This window comes from Nyctereutes procyonoides, unplaced genomic scaffold (assembly GCF_905146905.1).
Source record: "Nyctereutes procyonoides isolate TBG_1078 unplaced genomic scaffold, NYPRO_anot_genome, whole genome shotgun sequence".
Lineage (NCBI taxonomy): Eukaryota > Metazoa > Chordata > Mammalia > Carnivora > Canidae > Nyctereutes > Nyctereutes procyonoides.
The window spans coordinates 18,579,667-18,592,710 of record NW_026575030.1 but is presented as its reverse complement, the minus strand read 5'-3'; the positions used below and the strand labels follow the sequence as shown (position 1 = coordinate 18,592,710).

The window sequence follows — 13,044 nt, the reverse complement described above, 5'->3', positions numbered from 1 at the left end:
TCCCGCCCCAGCCACGCCCGGCCCACCGAGCTTGGCCCCGCCCTGACCACGCCCCTCCCGGGGTCCCGCCCCCAGTCACGCCCAGCCCACCGGCCTTGGCCCCGCCTCCGGGCCCCTGCCCCGCCCCCCGCCGCGGGGTCCGCCCTGGCTGGAGGCCGAAGCCCCGCGGCGGAGCCCCCGGCGCCCCCCAGCGCGTTTCCGAGACGCGCAGCCACCGCCCCCCGGAGTGGGGCCGGCTCAGTATTTTCACTTTAATCGCGGGGAATTCCAAGCCGCCCTAAGTACACTTCTGTTCCACGAAGCGCCGGCAGCGCGGCGGGCTCTCTTGCGGCCTTGCGAGGCTCTGCTCGCGCTTCCGTTCCGAAGTCGGGTCCGGCAGGGGCTCCCCTCCCCGCGGGCGCCCGGGAAACACGAGCGGACGGAAGCTACTAGGTCCCGGGCGTGGCGGCCTCCGCACGCCCTCGAGGCGCCTCCCCGTGTCTCCACCTCTGAGCGGCGGCGGGGGGGGGGCGGCGCTAGGACCCCGGGGCCGCCGGCCCTGTGTTCCCGGCCTCCTAGCTCTTCGCCGGAGCTACCATGGTGCGGATCCCGTCGCTGTCGTCAAATCCGAGGTATTCGCGGAGGTGGCCGGAGGAAGGAGGCTCCGACACACGCGCGTCCTTCCGCCCCCTAACGGCAAGGCGGCCGGCCTCCGCCCCGGGCGCTCCGCTTATACGTCACTTCCGGCGCCGCGTGCAGGAAGCGGAAGGCGCGCGTGCGGCGCCGCGTGGGGGGGCGGGCGGGCGGCGATGGGCCGGCGGAGAGCGGCGGGGCCCGGGGCCCTGGGTCGGGCCCTCCTCCGCCAGAAGGCCGCGCGGAGCCGGGACTGCCGTCGCGGCGACTCCTGGGTGAGCCCGCAGGACACGCGGGTCCGGGAGGAGGAGGCGGAGGCCGCTGGTCGCCGTCGGGCCGCGGGGGGGGAGGGGCAGGGCCGAGCCTGGGCCGGGGGGCGGGGGCGGGGGCGGGAGGGGGCAGGGCCGAGCCTGGGCCGCGGGGCGGGGGGGGCGGAGGGGGGCAGGGCTGAGCCTGGGCTGCGGGGCGGGAGGGGGCAGGGCCGAGCCTGGGCCGCGGGCGTGGGGGTGGGTTACTGACCCTGTAACGGGCTTCAAGGAGCCGCTACCACCTGTGGGAAGTGCTGGGAAGGGGCCCAGTGTCTGAGCGCCTGCAGCCCAGGCCGCGGTCCCGGAGACCCCAGGTCGAGCCGCGCAGCGTCCGGAGCCTGCGTCTCTCCCCGGGACAAACACGTAAGATCTTTGTGAAAAAGAAGAGGAGACGTAGGAAGGCTGACTGCGGATTCTAAAGACCTGGACTCCCGTCCCTTCTCGGACTTACTGCTGACCTGTGTGGCCTCCCACCAAACACCGGCCCTTTGAACCTTCTATTTTATTTATTTTCATTCATTTATTCATTCTTGGACCAAACACTGGTTCTTTGAACCTTCAATTTTATTTACTTATTCATGCATGCATACATACACACCTGTAGTGGAAATGTCGCTAGAATAGTGTTTATCAAACTCTGGATTGGGTCTGGAAATCCATTAAGTGAGGTCCCAGCGAGTGACTTTTTAACCCAACAGGATAAAATTCAAAACATCGGAGGGTATTGCGCAGGATACGACGACTTAGCCTCAGGGTCCTTTCGTTTCCCTGTACGTTACTCCGTGGCACAGAGCTGTGTGACACGTGTTTTTTTTTTTTTCCTGGGGTCTCCGGAAATTTTCGGCTCTGTGTGCCGGGGTCAGAGTGGACTCCGACTCTATCTCCATTGTTTATCAGCAGCAACGAGAGGCTAGTTATGTTTTATCTGTCCAAGATTGTTTCCTCATCAGCAGACGAGAGATACCATAAAATTTATTTCAAAAGGTTTAGAAAATTAAATGAGACAATGAATGGAAAGCATCCGTCGTACTTAAATGTTGACTAGTTAAATGTTAAGTGGTATTAATATTGACCCTAAAGGGAGCTGACATCGCCCTCAGGACTGCAGAACAGGGCACCTGGGGGCTCAGCAGTTGAGCACCTGCATTCAGCCCAGGGCCTGATCCTGGAGTCCTGGGATCGAGTCCCACGTCGGGCTCCCTGCATGGAGCCTGCTTCTCCTTCTGCCTGTGTCTCTGCCTATCTATGTCTCTCTCTATCTTTCATGAATAAATAAGTAAGACCTTTAAAAAAAAAAAAAGTTCAGATCAGATCCTGGGCGTGTAGAGCATGTTTGTGTGTCGGAAGCAGAAGAGGACGGCTGTGTTATTACCTTGTGTTCCTTTCGTAGTTGCACACGAGTGAGCTCAACGACGGTTACGATTGGGGTCGTCTTAATCTTCAGTCAGTGACTGAACAGAGCTCCCTCGATGACTTCCTCGCCACTGCAGAACTTGCTGGAACAGAATTTGTAGCTGGTAAGTTGTTTATTCCTGAGTACATAGGACACTGGTCGCCCTTCCATCTTTGCTGACTACATACAAACGTGTCTACTCAGAAGTGTTTTGTGGGCCTTACTAAGCTCACAAGTGGGCTATCGTGACCCAGAGGCACATATCCCAGAGGGGGGTGGGAAGGTCTCATCAAGTAGAATCAAGCTGTGAGGTTCAAAATGTGCCACAGTTTTAAAATTAAGTTCAAAAACCCCTTTATGTTATACATCATTGTATCAAGTTCAAGAAACTCAGTCCCTTGTCGGAAAGAGACCAGTCAGCAATGTGGCAGGCAATACCAGAATTTTCCAGAAAGTGTTTTCTGACACCATTGTTGGAAGCAAACTATCTGGGCCTGCTGCTATGTAGGCAGTTTGAATTGTGTTTTAAAGAACTTACTGTCACAGAATAGTGAATTTTCCATGCAAGTAATTTGATTTAGTCGCTGCTCTCCTATGTTTTTTGTGTGTCTTCTAAGCAGTACCTGGCAAGGATAACATTCTAAACTACTAGTTCTATTACTCTTTTATTATGGATGTTATTGTGCTGTTTAGCAAATTCATTCACTTATTTACATGCTTTTATTGGGCCCCAGCTGCCGTCTGGGGTTGTATTTGCTACTGAGAATGTAGTGTTGAGTAAGATGATTTTGTTTCTGCAGAATTTTGTTTTAGGTGCTATGAAAGAAGTCTGTAACAAACAGTGAGATCATAGAAGACGCAATCAGTATTCGTTCTGTCTGAAGGGCGCCTAGGGCAGGCAAGGACAGCTTTATGCTGGGGCTAAGTCTCAAAGGATGAGTAGATGTTAGGACAGGTCAGGTGACACAGAAGGACATACACAGCAGGAACAGGACTCAAGCTAATGTGTGAGCCACAGCTTGCTTTGTTCAGAAGATGATTAGAAGTTGGGCTCACAGGTGCTTGAAGTACAGGGACAGGATGTGATGAGCAAACACTAGGGAGCTGGGCGATGACCTGAATGTGGAGAGAATAAGGGCTTTATTTATTTATTTATTTATTTATTTATTTATTTATTTATTTATTTATTTTTAAGATTTTATTTATTCATTCATGAGAGACACAGAGAGAGAGAGGCAGAGACACAGGCAGAGGGAGAAGCAGGCTCCTTGCAGGGAGCCCGATGATATGGGACTTGATCCCGGGTCTCCAGGATCAGGCCCTGGGCCGAAGACCGGTGCTAAACCGCTGAGCCACCAGGGCTGCCCGAGAATAAGGGCTTTAAAGAAATCTTTGGAGGGGTTTAAGCAGGTATCAAACATGATTTTAGATTTCCTTGTTTTGAAAGATCAATGATGGATTTTAAGGAGGAATGACCAGTTACTTCAGCCCAGCGGGAGAAGCAAACCAGATTGAAATAACACTAGTAGAAGAATGGCCAAAGAATCAGAACAAGGTTAATAGGGAGATAGAATAAACGAGACGTCCTAGAAGGGGGCAGAGGGAGTGGGGAGTGGGAGAGCCATCACTGAAGGATAGAGAAAAGGTCATAGAAAAAGGTAAGAAAGTAGAGTTTATGAGCATGCCATATTCTTTTGAGATGTTTGTGGCAGGGAGAGGCTTGCGCAGCTTGCGTGTGTGCATATGTATGTAATCAAGGTTAATGTCAGCATGTTTGTAGGCTGTGGGGTGAGCCAGCACAGAGGGAGCGGTTGAAAATACAACATTTAGTTTCACAGTATCAGAAATTTGAAGTGCATTTTTTGTGACCTGATGTTTCTACTTTTTAATACCTGCTGTAGAGCAGTGGTTCTCAGATTTTAGTGAGCATCAGAGTTACCTGGAAAACAGGTTCCTGGCCCTCTCCTCTGGAGATTCAATAGGTGTGGGTTGAACCCTGAGGATTTGTGTTTCTGACAAGTTTCCAGGTAATGTTTAACAGTGAACACTTGGAACCAACCTAAATGTTCAATGGATGGGAAAATGGCATACTGTGGAATACTATATGGCAGCTAAAAAGAATGAGGTAGGTCTGAAGATACTAAAGGATAAAGGATCTCCATGACCTATTACCACGTGAAAAGACCAAGTTGGGGAAGGGTGCATATAGTACGGTACCATGTGCATTAAGAGCATAATCCGACTGGGGCGCCTGGGTGGCTCAGTTGGTTAAGCATCTGTTGGTTTTGGCCCTGGCATGATCTCAGGGTCCTAAGATTGAGGACCTGCACTCAGTGGGAAGTCTGCGTGAGATTATCCCTCTGCCTCTGCCTCTCCCCGCCCTTCCCCTCCCAAAAAAAGAAAAGATAATCTGACCAATCCAGTATGTGTGTGTATATTAGGAAGAAACTTGGAGGCCTACACATTTAATTAATCCTCTCAAGGGAGCAAACTGAGATTGCAGGGGTGGGCCGAAGGTTGGGAGTTGGTCAAAGAGAACGTTTGTCTTTGTTGTTGAATTTTTTACGTGGAGAGTTTACGTACTGTGTAATTAAAAACTGTTTAATATTTAGAAACAGGGAAAATAGGGGTTAATGAGGAAACAAAGTTTGAGCCTGGAAGGAGATGAGAAGATAATGGGGTCAAAGGGAAGCTGAAGGTGGGTGCGCACATTAAGAAATGTGTAGATGAGAAGGTAAAATGATAGCTGCAGTTTTTCTATCAAGATCATGTAAAAGGAATCTAGTTATAGTTCAGGGAATGAGGGAACCAAAACTATAGTAGGATTTTCTTCCTTCTAGCTGCTGTTGAGCCCATACATTTGTAGCGACAACGTGAATTGTGATATAATTTATAAATGTATATGTGTGTGTATACATATATTTGGGATCTCTGGAATAAGAGTGTCCTTCTGTGTGCTAGTAAGATAATTGGTGTTTGGGATCCCTGGATAGCTTCTGGATGAGGGTTGGTCTCTAGGCAGACCTAAGCCGTAATTAGAGGGTTGGAATTTTTCAGCGTGCCACCTCTGGAGATTTAGGTTAATCACCAAGGGCTGATGATTTAATCAATCATGCCTATATAGTGAAGCCTAAATATACCTTTCAAAAATCCATTAAAATTTCTCATTAAAACTTATTTTGTACCTTGTCTTCCTTTCCCTTAATAATCTAGAGGTGATAGAATTTTGTTTTAGTTTTCTATAGACTGCAGACACCACAGGACGCACAGAGACAGATTTTTAACCTGGAAACCACATTTCACTTGTCTGTGTGAACCCTGCAGATTGCATGCCAGATTTGCGTGTGAGAGAGAGAATGCAAGTTTTTAAATCCGTTGATGGTCATTGGTTTTTAAATAAGTTTTCATAGGGATCCCTGACCTAACGAAAGAGCACAGAATAATAAGAAATGCTAGATGTTCTGTGGGAACTCTTTACGTTTAGAAAATGACACAGGTGGTATTCACTCTTTATTTTCAGCAAATAAGGATTAAGTGTAATGTTGTGCTGTTTTGTCTTCACCCCTGGTTCCTGATAACCAGGGCTTCTACAACCCTTGTTTGTAACCTCCTGAGTCAGAGGTGAGAGGAGTGGTTTTTGTTACTCGTTTATGAGCCCCTTTAGACCCTCCCTGAGTTGATGCTAATGGGGTGATTTGTGGGCCCTGGGTAGCTTCTGCAGGGGCTGGTTGCAGTAGGAACCAACTGTGTCGGGACTTCCACTCGTGTGTGAGGCGAGCGGAGCCAGGGTCGAGAGCTGAGGCCGAACTCGGGATCTGACAAGATGGCCGGGCTGCCCCACAGGATTATCAAGGAAACCCAGCGTTTGCTGGCAGAACCAGTTCCTGGCATTAAAGCAGAACCAGATGAGAGCAACGCCCATTATTTTCATGTGGTCATTGCTGGCCCCCAGGATTCCCCCTTTGAGGGAGGGACTTTTAAACTGGAACTATTCCTTCCAGAAGAATACCCGATGGCAGCCCCTAAAGTACGTTTCATGACCAAAATTTATCATCCTAATGTAGACAAGTTGGGAAGAATATGTTTAGATATCTTGAAAGATAAGTGGTCCCCAGCACTGCAGATCCGCACAGTTCTGCTATCGATCCAGGCTTTGTTAAGTGCTCCCAATCCAGATGATCCGTTAGCAAATGATGTAGCGGAGCAGTGGAAGACCAACGAAGCCCAAGCCATAGAAACAGCTAAAGCATGGACTAGGCTATATGCCATGAATAATATTTAAAATCGATCTGATCATCAAGTGTGCATCACTTCTGTTCTGCCAAGACTTCTTCCTTTTTTGTTTGCATTTAATGGACACACTCTTAGAAACATTACAGAATAAAAGCCCAGACATCTTCAGTCCTTTGGTGATTAAATGCACATTAGCAAATCTATGTCTTGTCCTGATTCACTGTTGTAAAGCATGAGCAGAGGCTAGAAGTACCATCTGGATTGTTGTGAAACGTTTAAAAGCAGTGGCCCCTCTCTGCTTTTATTCATTTCCCCCATCATGGTTTAAGTATAAAGCACTGTGAATGAAGGTAGTTGTCAGGGTTAGCTGCAGGGGTGTGGGTGTTTTTCTTTATTATTATTTTTGAGGGGGGAGAGGCAGTTTTATTTTAATTTTATGGGCTCCTTTCCCCCCTTTCATGGTGATCTAATTGCATCGGTTAAAAGCAGCTAACCAGTTCTTTAGAATATGCTCTCTAGCCAAGTCTAACTTTATTTAGACGCTGTAGATGGACAAGCTTGATTATTTGAACCAAAATGGGAACATTAAACAAACATTACAGCCCTCACTAATTAACATTGTGACTTTGCTGTCAAGTGTAGAATCCTTCAAGAAAAAGCTTGTGACCATTTTGTATGGCTTGTCTGGAAACTTCTGTAAATCTTATGTTTTAGTAAAATATTTTTTGTTATTCTAAAAAAAAAAAAAAGAAAGGAACCAACCGTGTCATGAAGGGGTTGGGATTCTCAGGACCTCAGGAGAGGTGCAAGAGATTGAGCTGATCACCAGTAAACCTGTGATTTAATCAGTCTGCCTGTGCACTGAAGCCTCCAGAGATGTGGCATCTGGAATGCAACCGCCTTATGGGACTGAGCCTTTAAACCTATAGAGTCTGATACTAAGTCTTGATAGTGTCAGAATATAATAGAATTGTAGGACATCGAGCTGTTTTCCAGAGAGTTGGAGAGCTGGTTGCTGGTGTGGAAAATGCACAATTTGGTGTCAGAAGTATTGTGAATAAAAACAGTTCAGAGAGGGACACCTGGGTGGCTCAGTGGTTGAGGATCTGCCTTTGGCTCGAGGCGTGACCCCAGGGTCTTGGTATTGAGTCCCACATCGGGCTCCCCTACAGGGAGCCCGCTTCTCCCTCTGCCTGTGTCTCTGCCTCTCTCTGGGTTTCTTATGAATAAATAAAATCTTTAAAAAAAGTAGTTCAGAGATAAGCAGCTACATTATTGTGCATTACTTGAAGCAGCCCTCAGTGCATTGCTACTGAAATGAGAACAAGAAAGGATACTTGGCTTTATCTGAGGTTGGGAGATTCGGCAGCGGGTGCAGGCGTAAGAAATTTTGATGTTTAGTTGGAGAGTGGTTGTACCATATTGTTTTGGCCAAATAGGGAGAGAAATGAGGCCATGAGCTGGATGAGGGCCTGAGAGAAAAGGAACGAATCAAGGGACTGGAGGCATGTACAGAGGTTAGACAAAGCGAAGTGGTAACATCAGGTGGGAGATCACCGTTGGAAAGGGCAATTCTGTGAAAGAATTACCAAATATGGGGCTATAGGGTAGGTCCTTTGTTGGTTGGGGTTGGCATGAGTGAGAATAGTGGTTGGGTGGGCTGTACTCTAGGTTACTAGACTGTGCAGGCCAAGGTCGTAGATGGTGTTAGTTTTCTGACAGGGGTACCAGACTGCAGTCTTTGCTTAAAGGTCAAGAGGAACATTGCTGGGGCACCTGGCTGGCTCAGCAGTTGAGCATCTGCCTTTGGCTCAGGGTGTGATCCTGGGGTCCTGGGATCGAGTCCCGCGTGGGGACTCTCCACGGGGAGCCTGCTTCTCCCTCTGCCTGTGTCTCTGCCTCTCTGTGTGTCTCATGAATAAATAAAATCTTTAAAAAAAAATTCTGTTTTAGGTGCTACATTTTTCATTTTCAGGGTAACGCCCAATATCCATTATATTGCCACTTCATTGCAATGCTTTCTTTTCTCTAAACAGAGAAGCTAAATATCAAGTTTGTGCATCCTGAGGCTAGAACTGGACTGCTGTCTTTTGAGGAGAGCCAGAGAATTAAGAAACTCCACGAAGAAAACAAACAGTTCTTGAGTATACCACGGAGGTGAGTTGAACAAGAATGTAGGACATTACAGGGCATAATCTGAGTATAAGATTCTTCATTTGCTGTTCTTTTTCCTGTTTCCTCTTCTCAGCCGCCGTTATTAAACCCAGATCCCCTGTTTTATTTTCGTAACTCACGTGGAATTTTTTTTATTCCTCCGTGATTGTTTCAGACCAAAGTGGGACAAAAACACTAGTCCAGAAGAACTCCAACAGGCAGAGAAAGATAACTTTCTAGAATGGAGACGTCAACTTGTCCGGTGAGTGTTAGATTATATGAAGATTTGTTTTGAAATTCTGAATCTGGCACTTTGGTGTGTTCACGTTGTTATTTGCATTTTGAAGGCCTAATTCTTTTAAAAAGGAAATGGCAGATTTCTTGTAAGTGCAAATTCTGTGTGCAGCCAGTATTGCTGGGTACTTGTGCATCTTTGCACAAAGATGGCAAATTGATTACTCCACTCCCTTCCTGGCCTTCTCTTCTTCTTACCCTTCTCTAGCTGCTAGTCACTGTGGAGTTGATCACCACTCTCTAGAGCGGTGTGTGGGAGAAACATCATTTTGTAGGATAGACATCTAAGGCTTAATAGATTAAGTATAAAATTTGGAATTTGATTTTCAAATTGAAGAGAAAGTAATAAAAAGTTTAATAGTCAATATTTGTGTACTTATTTTTAATGCAATGAATTTGAGTGTATTACTGCTTGAAACTGTTAATTATAAACTGGCAAAGATACAAATTTTTCATTCTAAAGCCAGGTTAGAAGAGGAACAAAAGTTGCTACTAACTCCATTTGAAAGGAATCTGGACTTCTGGCGCCAGCTCTGGAGGGTGATAGAGAGAAGGTAAGTACCATTTTCCTTTTGGGTAACAGAGACAATAGTGGTGTTACATTAGATTCGGACATTGATGGATGCTCATAGACCCTGGTGGCCAGGGTGCTCAGGGATTAAGCTATGCAAATGGCTTTTGAGAATTATTATAAAAACTGAAAGTGTGATGCTGTTTATCTTTCAAAGTATAGATTTTTTTATTAAGTGAACCCGTTGATAAGCATGTAAGAATGGTGAACGTTTTCTGTAAGATGAGTTCTGAAGTATCTATAGTTATTTCAGGAAATGTCTGTAGAATTCCTACTGGAAATATGGAGAATAAGGATGTGAAAGGGGGTAGATACCTGCTTGCAAAGATAAAATATGTTGTGGGGTAGGCATCGGGGCATACAGGAATGAAGCACAATCTTTGCACTCAGATGATCAGTACATAATAAATCCAAAGTGAGTGCAGTTCCTGCTGTGTTACAGATAGAAAGGCAGTGGGCCGAGTTACAACAGAGGAAGAAGAAGCTGATAAGGATTGAGAGAATTGAGGAGTGATTTGTTTTAGTTGGAATTATTGGTGCTGCTTGCACAACTTTGAATATACTAAAAACCACTGAATTTTGTATACTTCTAAAGGGTTAATTTTATGATATGTGGATTATGTCTCAATTTTTTTTTAAGTCGCTTACATACCTTTCCTCTCCTGCTCCCATAGGGGCAGAGAGAGGGCTCTTGGGCTGGGGTAAGGAGAGGTCAGGGTAACAAGGCAAATCTCTAAGCCTGAAAAAAGTAGACGCTTGCTGCTGATCCCCAGGCTCTGTGCAGGCCCCTTTGATTCAGTTAGGCTTGAATGAGGCTTGGAAAGACCCACTGGTTCTCTTGGGGAACCTCTGGAGCACAGTGGATCTTCAGGGCCTCATGAGCAGTTGAACATGTGTACTGCCACGTCCAAAGAGATGCTAACAAGCTTTAACATACTGAAACCTCACCTTGGAAAGTCCCCATCTGCATATTTAACAGTATTGTTTTGGCTTTTTGCTTGTTTTTATTTTATTTTAGGTTTTCTCCTACTTCCTGTGTTGTCTGTCTTTTCTCTCTGTTCCTTTTTTTCTATTTATTTTGGTTTCTGGCTTTTACATAAGAGGCCTTCCTCAGATGCTAAGTAATGTTTGTTGGGCATTCTTATGTTTTTTGTTTTGTTTTTAAAGATTTTATTTATTCATGAGAGGCAGAGACACAGGCAGAGAGAGAAGCAGGCTCCATGCAGGGACTCAATCCCAGGACTCCAGGATCATGCCCTGGGCTGAAGGCGGCTGAGCCACCTGGGCTGCCCATTCTTATGTTTTTTTAAGATCTTTATTTGCAATAGAAAAGAGAGTATGAGCGGGGGAAGGGCAGAGGGAGAAGCAGAAGCGGGATCCCTGCTCAGCAACTCAGGGCTCCATCCCAGGACCTCGGGATAGACCTGAGCCAAAGGTAGATGCTTACCTGACTGAGCCACCAGGTGCCCCATCGTGGTCATATTTAAGAAGAAAGCATTACAAGATTGACAGGACCACCTCTTGGGTGGAATTTGCCAACTGGTGGACTTCACTGTACAAGACTGGGTAGGGGGACGCCTGGGTGGCTCAGTGATTGAGCGTCTGCCTTCCGCTCAGGTCATGATCCCCTGGTCCTGGGATCAAGTCCCGCATCCGGCTCCCCGCAGAGAGCCTGCTTCTCCCTCTGCCTGTGTCTCTCTCTGCCTCTGTGTGTCTCTCATGAATAAATAAAATCTTTAAAAAAACAAGACTGAGTAGGGATCAATTTTATTTTGTTGGAATACCCCAAGATGTTAGGATCTATAGGTGTTTTCCCTGGAGCCAGTTTCCTAAAAGAATGATCTGCCAAGAACATGGCTAAAGGTGGTGGTATAATACAAGGGGATTGCACATTTTCACCATCTGGTATGTAGACTTAGTTAATCCCCCCTTTTTTCAGTACTTTTTGCCACCTTTTTCTTTTTTTTTTTCTTCTTTTTTTTTTTTTTTTTAATTTTTATTTATGATAATCACACAGGGAGAGAGAGAGGCAGAGACATAGGCAGAGGGAGAAGCAGACTCCATGCACCGGGAGCCTGACATGGGATTTGATCCTGGGTCTCCAGGATCGCGCCCTGGGCCAAAGGCAGGCACCAAACCGCTGCGCCACCCAGGGTTCCCTTGCCACCTTTTTCTGTGCTTGAGGTCCTCCAATCCTGCAGCCTCTCAGGTTCATTTTCTCCATAATCACCTAGCCTTCTGCCATTGGGTTAGGAGATTGGGGGTGTGTGGTTGCCTAGCTGGATGGAACAGGACAACAGACCTAAGAGCTCCTCATTCAGATTGATTTCAGTCCAATCCTTCACTTTGCCTAGAGACCTTCATCTGATGCTTCTAATCCCAAGTTCCCTGGGTTCTGGGGTGTGAACAGGCTTGCTTCTTGACTGGGCTTCCAGGTCTCATTGCTGCTGTTCTTCTTCTCTGTTCTAAGGAGCTTCAGAGTTTACGTTCATTTTTATAAGTTTTAAAGAGAGAACCATATATGTTCATTCTTTCACATTTGACAGAAAGGCCCTGGCCTGTATGCACTTTATGTCCCTAAATAAGCAACTGGTTTTCCCCAGAGGGAGCCTGTACTTGTTGAAATGCCTCACTTCAATTAGTTTACACTATTACTAGCCATTACTTTCATTATGTGGTATTTTTCTGTTTATAAGACAGAGCATGTCTGTAACTTAAGGTATATAGCTTATATCACATGGACGTGGACCTGAATTATGTAGAAATATTATTAATAAAGCAACTACTACCACATTTTTTAACAGGAAATGTTTATTGCTATGATCTGTACAGCAGATGTCTCCTGTTTGGTAACACGCTAGCTAAGCCATCTGCCTCTTTAATTTTGGAAAAGATTTGATGTGTGCCCTGTCACTGAGATGCAGGGAGCTGCTGGGGCCCTGAGGGCTGAACAGTGTATTCCAGGAAGCTTTTCCTGGTACATGGTCCGCGCCCTGCAGTCTCATTCGGCTCACAGAGCCAGCGGTCTTCATTTTGCTCTTTCTTAGCTCAGTATTCTTTCTGCATGTTGGTAGGTAGACCTAATGTTTGTGGACCCTGCAATCCTCGTTTATTAGGCTTGGTCCGTATTTTGTAATCATTATTGAATTTACTGTTAAATCCTCACAGCTTGAATGTGGTAGATACTACATTAAAGAAAAAATACCGTGACCCACTTAATTAGAGAATTTAACAATAGTTTGCAATAAACTAGCAAGTCTGTGAGTTCCTTTGAATCAGAGTATTACGCTGGATATTTAACCATCCTGAAAGAAAATGCACTTTGACTGTCAAAGCCCTGCCTTAAATGGTAAGCTTGATTTAATACATCTCCCTGTCTAGCCTAATTGCATGATCATTACTTCAGAACTGGCTAACTAGGCGTGGGATTTTTGGCGACTGTTGTGAGCGTGTGTGCAGCTCATTTCCTTGCAGTGGCA

The 13,044-nt window shown here is 46.2% G+C and overlaps 2 protein-coding genes across 2 annotated transcripts in view; both read left to right on the top strand.

The window, feature by feature from the left end:
* Positions 1-767: 767 nt before the first annotated feature.
* Positions 768-13,044, top strand: part of LSG1 (large 60S subunit nuclear export GTPase 1) — a 31,358-nt gene continuing 19,081 nt past the window's right edge. The window contains exons 1-5 of the mRNA XM_055316160.1: positions 768-887; positions 2,311-2,437; positions 8,583-8,703; positions 8,876-8,962; positions 9,462-9,548. Of these exons, the coding sequence (XP_055172135.1) occupies positions 789-887; positions 2,311-2,437; positions 8,583-8,703; positions 8,876-8,962; positions 9,462-9,548 (521 nt within the window). The 5' untranslated portion in view covers positions 768-788. The remainder of the gene's footprint in view (positions 888-2,310; positions 2,438-8,582; positions 8,704-8,875; positions 8,963-9,461; positions 9,549-13,044) is intronic.
* LOC129503782 (ubiquitin-conjugating enzyme E2 N-like) lies at positions 6,116-6,952 on the top strand. The gene has a single exon (XM_055316161.1). The coding sequence runs from the start codon at positions 6,137-6,139 to the stop codon at positions 6,593-6,595; it is 459 nt and encodes a 152-aa protein (XP_055172136.1). The 5' UTR covers positions 6,116-6,136; the 3' UTR covers positions 6,596-6,952.

Bases quoted from the DNA above. Each gene is read 5' to 3' on its own strand.
- LOC129503782 (XM_055316161.1), top strand. From the start codon at position 6,137: ATGGCCGGGCTGCCCCACAGGATTATCAAGGAAACCCAGCGTTTGCTG.